Source organism: Platalea leucorodia (genome assembly GCF_965183815.1).
Source record: "Platalea leucorodia genome assembly, chromosome: 33".
Lineage (NCBI taxonomy): Eukaryota > Metazoa > Chordata > Aves > Pelecaniformes > Threskiornithidae > Platalea > Platalea leucorodia.
Window position 1 is genome coordinate 443,072 of NC_138855.1, and position 9,403 is coordinate 452,474.

Consider the following 9,403-nt stretch of genomic DNA (forward strand, 5'->3'; position numbering starts at 1 on the left):
GGCTGGGGGACAGAGACGAGCCTGGCCTGATCCCATGTGTTTATTGAAGCAGAAGCTGGTGGGGGGTGGCCCCACAGCCGGGGACCCCCCCTGAAAGGGGCAAAGGGGGGCTCGGACACCCCCAGAGTGCTGCCACAGAGCAGGGGATCCCCAAACGTAAGTGCGGGCGTGGCCTGGTCCATCACTCCTCCTTCTTGTCCCGGGGGCCATCGTGGGCTGCCTGTGGGGCAGGCGGCAGGCTCAGGGGAGGTGTGGGGTTTGGGGGGGCACGGGGAGGGTTTAGGGCCCCCCCATACCTGCAGGCGGGCGTGCTGGTCCAGCAGCCGGTCGTACTCTCGCGTCAGCCCCTCAGCCTGGCGCCGCATGGCCTGCACCTCGTTCTCTGCCTTCTCCAGAGCTGAGGGGGGGTGGGGGTGTCAGGACCACCCCGAAAACCTGCAGCCCCCCGCCCCCGTAACACCCCCAGCTCCCCCCCCCTGCCCCCATACTGCGCTTGCTGGCCGCCAGCTCCTCCTTCAGCTTCTCCACCTTGGCCTTGAGGGTCTCGTTCTCGTCGTGGCAGGGGGACGGGCTGCCCCCATCACCCCCCGCCTCCTGCAGCTGCTGGAGGGGGGGGACACGGGGGGCACGTCAGGGCCTGAGGCACCCGGGGCACCCCCTTCCCCACCCCGCTGCCGGCTGCAATACCTTCCGCAGGGCATCGTTGTCCTCCATGTAGCGACGGGCGGCCTGGCTGGCACCTTCCGCCTGTTTCCGGAAGGCCTCGCTGGAGGCGCCCAGCACGGCCTGCTGCGAGATGAGGGTGACCAGGCGGCGCAGGAGGCTGCGGGAGGCAGGGTGAGCCGGGCCCCGCGGCCCCCCCGGCCCGCCCCCCCGGGCCCCCCACACTCACAAGGAGAGCAGGAGGGCGAAGCCGGCCAGGTAGAGGTTGCGCTGGGCCCGGAAAAGCTTCATGTGGAAGTGCTCGAGGGCGCCGGGGCTGCTCTGCAGGGCCACCCGCTCTGTCACGTCGTACTTACGGGTCTCCCGCAGGGCATCTGCGGGAAGGGGGTGTCAGTGGGGAGGGGGGGGGCGGCCTGCACCCCCCCACCCCCCCCCGGGGGGGGGCAGTGCCAGCACCCACCGAAGAGCAGGAGAACGAGGATGACGATGAGGACGATGAAGACGGTGTTGCCATAGGCCACGGCCAGGCCCACCAGGCGCGACTTGAAGATCTTCTGCCATCTAGGGGGGCAGAGGCTGGGGATGGGAGCCGGGATCCCCCCCCAGCCCCGGGGATCCCCCCCAGCCCCGGGGATCCCCAGCCCCGGGCCCCCCCCCCCAGCCCCGGGGATCCCCCCCTCACAGCCCCGGGCCCCCCCCCAGCCCCGGGGATCCCCCCCCTCACAGCCCCGGGCCCCCCCCCAGCCCCGGGGATCCCCCTCCCGCCCCACCTGGCAGCCGAGACGAAGGGGACGCAGAGCAGGAGAACGAGGAAGACCTCAGCGTAGAGGAAGGTGGCGACTGCCGTCCACTGCAGGCTCATGGCGGCCTGGGGTGGGGGACAGAGAGGGATGGGGACCCCGGTCGCACCCCCGCCTCACGGGGGACCCTGCCCGGCCCCGGGATCACTATCTGCCCCCCCCCCCCCGCCCCTCAAGCGGCCTCGCCCGTTCTCACTATCTGGCAGCGGCACCCCCGTCCCCGCCGACCACCGCCCCCGCCCCTACCGGAAGCAGGGCTCGGTCCGGAAGGGAAGTCCCGCCCACGCCTGGGAGGCAATGCCCAATCAGAACCGCCGGACGTGCGGGTACACACACCCCCCCCCCCCGCGGCGCGTGCCGAGGCGGAAGGAGGGGCCGCCGCTTCCGGCCGCCATTTTCCCTCCTGCCTGGAGAGGGGGAGCCGCTTCCACCGGGTCCGTCATGGCCACGGCGGTTCCGGAGCGGTGCCGGATCGTGAGCTCGGGCATCCGTTACCGGCGATGGGGTGCCAGATATTGAGCTGCCGCGCTGCGGCTGGGTGCGGGGCTGAGGGGACCGCGGCCCGTGGGGAGAGCTGGAGTCCCGCCGGGCCGCGGGGCATGCCGGGAGCTGTAGTTCTCAGCCAGGGCGGCCCGTCGGCCGTGTTGGTCTGTGGTAGTGGATGTAGGGGTTGCGGCGGGGTTAGGGGCGCTCTGGAGGGCAGCAGGGCCCCCCTGCGGCCCTCGGCAAAGGCCCTGGGGTGCTCTAGAGGGCAGAGGGCTCCTTACCTTGTTGGTGCGATACACAAAGTTGTGGTAAAAATGTTACTGTTGTTGTTGTTTCCAGTAACGGTCCCCCGTGACCCCAAGCCAGAGCAGGAGACTTGCCCAGGTGTCTCTCCACGGCGCTCCCCTTCCCCAGGTGATTGCGGTTGGGGTGGTGTGTGAGGCCGGGGGTATGTCCACCACAAGACGCCGACTCTGCTGGTTGTTCTTGGGATCAGTTGGATCCCACAGTACCACAAGGCCTCTTGGTGGTGTGTTTCCCTTGGCTTTTGCAGCCACTGCGCTGGCTTTCTGCAGAAGTACTGAGGATTTGAGTTAAACTGGGAGAGGTGAGAAGAGCAGAGGGGTGGCAGCCGTAGCTTCTGAGCTGAGCGATGTAGTGCTTCCGAGGAGGACGTTGCTGTGGAAGAGGCCAGCGTTGGCCCATCTGACTGGCAGCGCTCTGTTTGTGCAGGTGATCAAGAAGAACCTGGCGACAGCAGTGACATCTTAAATAGCTGGGGCAGACTTTGTGGAGGATGGGACCTGACCTGTAGCCCTCTGAAGGTAAAGTGCAGGGGCAGATGCCATGGGAGGCGGCGGGGGGTGGAGAGAGGTTGCAAAGTGAGGTAGGCAGGGGGTAGGGCTGAATTCAGCACAGTGGAGAGGGCTCTTCAGGCTCGGCTGCGTTTGGGCACAGGTGGAGGATGCGGGGTCTCTCCCACGCAATGCAGGCGGGTGCCAGGCAGGGCAGTTCCCGCCTGTGCTGTCGCGTAGTCCGTGTCCTTTGTTCTGCCTTCCTCGGGTCTCGATGTCCCCCTTGCTCTTTGTGCTCAGCAAGTTTGGTGTGCCCCTTAGTAGGCATCCGTAGTCTTGAATGCCTTGCCTCACCCGTGTAGAGTCGGTCAAGTTGGACTTGTTTAATAACTTTTTTTTTTGCAGAGGGACAAGATGCGCACCAAAGAGCGATGGAGGAGGCGAGTGGAGCGCCATAAGAAGGTGGGCTGGCATGTGGCGTCGGAGAGAAGATGCGACTGGTGCCTATATGACTACATTACGGTTTGGGTTTGTTTTGTTTTTTATTTTTTTATTTTAAAGGTGTGAAGCCTGGAAGAGCAGCTCTCAAGGAGCGGCTGACACGGGGGGTTCAGGTGTGCAAATACAGAGCAGGAGCTGTCAGGAAGGAGCAGCCTTCCTTCCCTGCCAGTTCAGGAGAAGAGAAGGGGCTTCTAAAGTTTTGGGACCAGGGGCTGGTTGGGAAAGGGAGGCGGGTTCATCAGCCTTACTCAGATGGATTTTGCAGTTGGATTTGGCTTTTCAATGAGGTCTGTTCTGTTTTAGTCTCTCCACAGCCGACGGGAGGTACGACAAAGTCACGAGAGACGCAGTGTAAACTGGGCCTCCGCATCACAACATGCAGGGCCGAACATCAGACAAGTCTCATCTTGGAAAGCATTGGGTACGTTAAGGTACATTAAAATATACCCTCCAGAACTCTGAGGTCTCCTGCGCCACCCTTTGCACACTGTGGTGCCCCCAGCGCCGCCCTCTGCGCCCAGACTTTATAGTGCAGAGTAATAGTGCATTCTGTATGCAAGCAACCTGGGGCAGCCCAGCGTCCTGTCCCGTATATGTCAGCGCTCTCATGCGAGCGTGCTGTCCACTGAGGGGTTCTCCACGCTGCAGTTCATGGAGTCATTTAGGAGTTACTTATCCGTAAAGGAAGAGCCTGTCATTACACCAGCCACGGTCATTTGCTACTTGTAGCTCTTTTGGTGTTTGGGCTATCGGTCTTTGCCTATATTTGAGTCATCTGGCAGTAACTGTAATTTTTGTGTGTCGGTGGGTGGTTTGACTTATTCTTGCGGTTTAAGTAATAGGCCTGGGCTAAGCAGGACCGTTGAGCAAGGCACGACAGTAAAGGCAAGGAATGGCATTGTGGGCCATGATGGAGGTTGAGGTCGATCGTTTGGGATTTGTGCTTTTGGGGTCTCTGTGTTGCCTGAGTATGTAAAAGGGATTTGTTAGTCTGTTTTGCATGGTGGGCTCTCTCTTTTGGAAAGCAGTATATAACATCTGTGTGTGTCTCCGCAGCCTCCCGCGGCGGGCCTGGCATCGAAGGTTATGGTTCCTGAGTCTTTGGAGAAGGACAGACTATGCGAGTGGGCGCCTGACAGGGATGCTGACCCCAGAGGCGCGGCACGGGAGGTGAGCAGAGCTGTGTTAGCCGGCTGGGGAACGGATGGGTCTGGGATGTGGCTATTGGGGTAGGGAAAGAAGAGGGAAGGGCGTCTACTTCTTACAGGTATTACTGTTTGTCTTTTTCTTGAACTCGCTGATGTGCTGCGTCAGCCTGGCAGGTCAGAGCGCAAAGCACGAATCGACAAGGTTAGTAGATGAGAGCGAAGGAGTAGGAATGGGGAAGGCTCACTGTTGGCTAGGGTATTTGTCAGCATCCGTTTGACTTTGTATTATTGTCACTGCAGATGCACAGTAGCGAGCTGGACACCGAAGGGACGAGGCGAGCGGAGCCTTGTGAGAAGGTAGATCGGCATGCAGCGATGGAGGGAAGGTGTCCCCGTCGGCGCCTGTTGGACTGGCTAAGGCTCTGTTTTGAAGGCGTAAAGCGACTCGCAGAACTACATGCCGAGCAGAATGTCCGCCTCGAGCTTGTCGGGCAAGGTGAGCAATGAACAGCAAACCATTTTTAATTCCTCCTTCTCTGCCCTGTTAGCTATTGCCATTTTTATTTTCTCTGTCTCTCTCAGTCCAGTTCAAGATGATGATTTTTTTAAATTCTTCCCTCTCTGCCCTGCAGCCTGTCACTATTTTTCCATTCTCTGTCCCGAGTCTTTAATCGCTCCCTCTTTGCCCTGTAGCTTGTTGGAGTTGGTTCCCCCCACCCCTTTCTTCATCATGCTCTGTCTGGCTCCCTGTCCCCTCCTTTTTGAAATTCCTCCCTCTCTGTCTTGGAGCCCATTGTGGTTTCTCCTTTCTTTGTCTCTCTCTTATGGCTGTCTCCCGCTCCCTGTTTTTCAGTTTCTTCTTTCTCCATCTCTGTCTGGCTCTGGATGCCAATTTTTAAATTCCTCCTTCTCTTCCCTGTAGCCTTTCTCCCCTCCCTGGCCCTGGCTCCCTCTCCCTATGTTTCAGTTCCTCCCTCTCTGCTCTCTAGCTGTTGCTATACTTCCTGCCTGTGTCACGCTGTGTCTGGGTCCTCGTCCCTATATTTTCATTCCTCCCTCTCTTCCCTGTAGCCTGTTGCTATCATTTTCTCTCACTGTCTCTTTCTGTTCAGATCTGGATCCCTGTTTTTTCCTTCCTCCCTCTCTCTGCTCTGTTGCCCCTGGCTATTTTTTCTTTTTCCATCTCTCTCTGCCTAGCTCCGGCTTCCTATTTTTACATTCCTCCTTCTCTGTCCTGTAGCCTGTTGGTATTTTTTCTTTCTCTGGCTCTCTTTGTCTGGCTCCCTGTCCCTATTTCTTAATTCTTCCCTCTCTGCCCTGTAGCATGTAGCTATGTGGTTTGTCTTGTGTTGTTTCCCTCCCTCCTGCCCCTTCCCTCTACCGTACGCTCTCCTGGCTCCTTGTCCCTGGTGTTTAATTCCTCCCTCTCTGCCCTCTTCTTGTCACTTTTTTGTCTTTCCCCTTCTCTCTTGGTCTGGCTTCCTGCCCCTATTCTTATTTCCTCCCTTTCTGTCGTGCTGCCTGTCCCAGGTTTTTCCTGCATCTCCATCCTGCTCGCTGTCCTTCTTTGTCAGTCTCTGTCCTGCTCCCTCTCCTTCTTTCTGCTGCCTCTCTTCCTCTCTCCTTGCTGCTTCTTTCCCCACCTCTCTCGGGCTCCCTTGTCCCCGTCCTTCTCTCGCCGTCCCGTTCCCTGCCTCGTGCTTTCTCGCTACACCCCCCTGTCCAGCCGGCTGCCACTTTTCTCCTCTCTTCTAGTGTCCTGCACCCTGCTCCTCATTTTTGGCGGCCTCCACCTCTGCCCAGCAGCCCATCGCTCCGGGAGCCAGCCGACCGACCATCCGTTCCCAGGTGCGGGCAGTGAGGCTAGTGGCGCCGGCCCCTCCCTGTAAAGGGGTGGCTGCTTGGGAAAACCAAACCGGCAACAAAACCGCACCTCATGCCGCGCCGTGGGGGCCGCGGCGGTAGCAAGGGCTACGCCGCACCGCATGCGCCCGAGTTGGTAAAAACTACAGCTCCCGGCATGGCGGCATGCTGGGTGAGATTCCCAGTGGTGGGTGAGGGCCAGGAGCACCAGGGAGGCGAGCGAGCTCCTTTGAGGGTGCAGGGGTGTCTCCTGCCTGCTGGCCGCCTGGGGATGGTGGGACGGGAAGCTTCAACCTGCCCGCTGCGGCAGGCTCTTGGTCTGCTGGAGGTGAGCTGGGCCAGGGCAGCCCCAGGGAGTTACCTAAAAGCTGATAGAAGGGAAGAGGGGAAGGGGGCGGATATCCCCTAGGCGCAGAGGCGGGGCGCCTCCCCGACTCGCCAGAGCTCCCCCTGAGCCTCCCCTGGCCCTGCTCACCCCGTGCAGCTGCCCCCTGCTCCAGCACCTCCCCTGAAGCCTGTCCCATAGCACCAGATTGCCCCCAAGCCCTGTTGTGAAGACCACAAGCTGGCTCTCAAGTGGGCTGGATTCTCTCTTAACGCGGGTGCCGTTACCAGCAGCGCGGGGAAGGAGCAGCGTCTGCAGAAGCCCCTGCAGAAGGAAGGGCTTCGGCCAGGGGCGATCTACGGTAATAACGGTCGCCGCTTTTTCTTTCCCTGTTCCAGAGGCTGCGCTGAGGCCGCGGTTGTCCATTCCTCCCGTGGGGATGCTGCTGACAGCACCTGCCTCAGGCTTGCGTGGGTTGTCTCTGCCTGACCTCACTCTCCTCGTGGTGTGGGGGCGAAAAGGGACAGGAGGAGCGCTTACTGGCTGCGGACAGGAGCTGCTGCGGCTGAAGCCGGAGAGGCCGGAAAAAGGTAAAGAAGAAGAAATGGAAGGCCGTCTGGCTGACCGCTGCCTCCTGCTGCAGGCAAGAGAGAGCCTGCCTCTCCGGGTGAGGAAGGATCCCTCTTCGTAGTCTGCAGCAGGCCAGACCGCCAGCATGCACCGCAGGGTCTGTATGCGTAACCCAAAGCGCAGCGCGGCCGTGTAGCGCGTGAGCGAGCGAGGCTACGTGTCTGGGAAGCCTCGTCTCGTAAGAGCTGTGAGACACCCGTGTATCCTCTTAGGTGGAGGACAGCCGAGCGACCGGAGTTACAGAAGAGGAAGGGAGAAGAGAAGGAGGAAGAAGCGTCTGAACTGGCCAATTCTCCTGGCAGCACCAAGAGCGAGAGCTGCCGTGAGTTCTGGGCCCTCAGGGCCCTGTCGCCCCTCTTCTGTGTCCTGGGCCCTCCCTCCCTTTCCCCCGGGCCCCTCTCTTTTGCACGCTGCTGTGATTTCCCCCTGCCCCCTTTCCTGTACCTATTTTCTTCTCTCTATTCTTCTGTCCTGCTCCCTCTTCCTCCCTCCCTTTATCCTTGTTTTACTACCCTCCTTTTTTTTCCTCTCTGTGCTTTTGTCCTGCTTCCTCTCACTCCTTTTTTTCATCCTCTGTCTCTGTCCTGCAGCCCACAACTATTTTTGGCTTTCTCCATCTATGTCTGTCTTCCTATCCCCACTTTTTAAATTTTTCCTTGCCTGCCCTTTAGCCCTTCACAATTCCCACCCCTCGCCTCTCTGTCTTCATGTCCCTATTTTTTAATTCCTCTATCCCTGCTCTGTATTCTAGATAGACTTTTTCTTTCTTAAATTCTCTCATTCCAGGTCCCTGTCCCTGTCTTTTAACTTCTTCCCTCTCTGTCCCACAGCTGCTTTTTGTCTTTATCATTCTCTGTCTGGCTCCATGTCCCTATTCTTTAATTCCCGTCTCTCCCCTTCAGCTCATCAAGGTTTTTTGGCATTTCTCAGTTTATCTCTGTCCATCTCACTGTCCCCTTTTTAAAATCCTCCCTCTCTGCTCTGTGTCCCATCGCTATTCTTTTGTTTTTCTCAGTCTCTCTCAGGCTGATTCCCTGTCACTTCCTCCTCTCTGGCCCATCGCTATTTTTCCCCCCCGTACCTCTCCCTCTGTGGCTCCCTTTCCCTATTTTTCAGTCCCCCTTCTCCGCCCTGTAGCCGATCGCTGTTGGATTGGGTTTACGTGGCAAGGTTCTGTTAGCTGGGGCAGGGGAGGGGGTGCAGGGGTGGGTTCTGCGAGAAGACACCAGGAGTTGGCCCCGTGTCAGGCACAGCCAGTTCCGGCTCCAAGACGGATCTGCTGCCGGTCCAAGCTGAGCCCATCGGCAATGATGGTTGTGCCTCTGGGATGGACATTTAAGAAGGGGTAAAAAATGCTGTGCAGATGCTGTGATAGAGAAAACGTGAGTGTGAAACAGCCCTGCAGACGCTAAGGTCGGTAACGAAGGAGGGGGAGGAGATGCTCCAGGCACTGGAGCAGAGATTCCCCTGCAGGCTGTGGTGAAGGCCATGGTGAGGCAGGTCGTCCTCCTGGAGCCCGTGGAGGTCCGCGGTGGAGCAGACATGCACTTGCAGCCCATGGAGGACCCCACGCCGCAGCAGGTGGATGTGCCTGAAGGAAGCTGTGACCCCATGGAGAGCTTGCGCTGGAGCAGGCTCCTGGCAGCACCTGCGGCCCCGTGGAGAGGAGCCCACGCTGGAGCAGAAGAAGAGCGCGAGGAGGAAGGAGCGGCAGAGATGATGTGTGATGAACTGAGTGCGGCCCCTGCTCCCTGTCCCCCTGCATTGCTCGGGGGTGGGATGTAGGGAGGTCAGGAGTCATGGAGATGAGCCCAGGAAAAAAGAGCAGGGTGTTTTTTAGATTTGTTCTTATCTGTTATTGTCCTACTCTTGATTTTGATTGCCAATAAATGGAATTAATTTCCCCAAGCTGGGTCTGTTTTGCCTGTGACAGCAATTGGTGAGTGACCTCTCTGTCCTGTTCTTGACCTCCAAGTTTTTTTTGTTGTATTTTGTCCCCCTGTCTTGTTGAGGAGGGGGAGCGATAGAGCGGCTTGGTGAGCACCCGGTGGCCAGCCGAGGTCAACCCACCACAGTTGCCTTCTATCAGGCTCCCTGTCCCTATTTTTCAATTCTTGCCTATGTTTCTTGTACCCCATCACTTTTGAAACTTTCTTTCTACTTCTCCATCCTTATTTTTTAAATTCTTGCATA

The 9,403-nt window shown here is 58.8% G+C and overlaps 2 protein-coding genes across 15 annotated transcripts; one reads left to right on the forward strand and one right to left on the reverse strand.

Annotated features, from left to right (window-relative positions):
* Positions 1 to 25: 25 nt before the first annotated feature.
* Positions 26 to 1,781, reverse strand: BCAP31 (B cell receptor associated protein 31). Of its 4 annotated transcripts, none has more exons than XM_082334377.1 (8): positions 1,710 to 1,781; positions 1,434 to 1,531; positions 1,124 to 1,224; positions 893 to 1,037; positions 688 to 823; positions 489 to 603; positions 297 to 397; positions 26 to 220 (listed from the first exon to the last, which is right to left on the reverse strand). In XM_082334377.1, the coding sequence occupies exons 2-8, from the start codon at positions 1,523 to 1,525 to the stop codon at positions 182 to 184; spliced, it is 729 nt and encodes a 242-aa protein (XP_082190503.1). In that variant the 5' UTR covers positions 1,526 to 1,531; positions 1,710 to 1,781; the 3' UTR covers positions 26 to 181. The 4 variants fall into 4 exon arrangements, with proteins under 4 accessions (XP_082190503.1, XP_082190504.1, XP_082190505.1 ...); XM_082334378.1 differs by lacking the exon at positions 1,710 to 1,781 and adding an exon at positions 1,660 to 1,700; XM_082334379.1 differs by lacking the exon at positions 1,710 to 1,781 and having other exon boundaries at positions 489 to 600; positions 1,434 to 1,648.
* A 56-nt stretch (positions 1,782 to 1,837) lies between these two features.
* LOC309601390 (uncharacterized protein) lies at positions 1,838 to 9,104 on the forward strand. Of its 11 annotated transcripts, XM_082334361.1 has the most exons (11): positions 1,838 to 1,968; positions 2,289 to 2,363; positions 2,682 to 2,773; positions 3,149 to 3,271; positions 3,548 to 3,675; positions 4,301 to 4,414; positions 4,559 to 4,594; positions 4,693 to 4,749; positions 4,826 to 4,888; positions 6,148 to 6,240; positions 6,979 to 7,199. In XM_082334361.1, exons 1-11 carry the CDS (start codon positions 1,905 to 1,907, stop codon positions 7,067 to 7,069), a joined length of 936 nt encoding a protein of 311 aa, XP_082190487.1. In that variant the 5' UTR covers positions 1,838 to 1,904; the 3' UTR covers positions 7,070 to 7,199. The 11 variants fall into 11 exon arrangements, 8 of the variants coding, with proteins under 8 accessions (XP_082190487.1, XP_082190482.1, XP_082190483.1 ...); XM_082334356.1 differs by having other exon boundaries at positions 1,878 to 2,363; XM_082334357.1 differs by having other exon boundaries at positions 1,878 to 2,363; positions 3,149 to 3,265.
* The last annotated feature ends 299 nt before the right edge of the window (positions 9,105 to 9,403 follow it).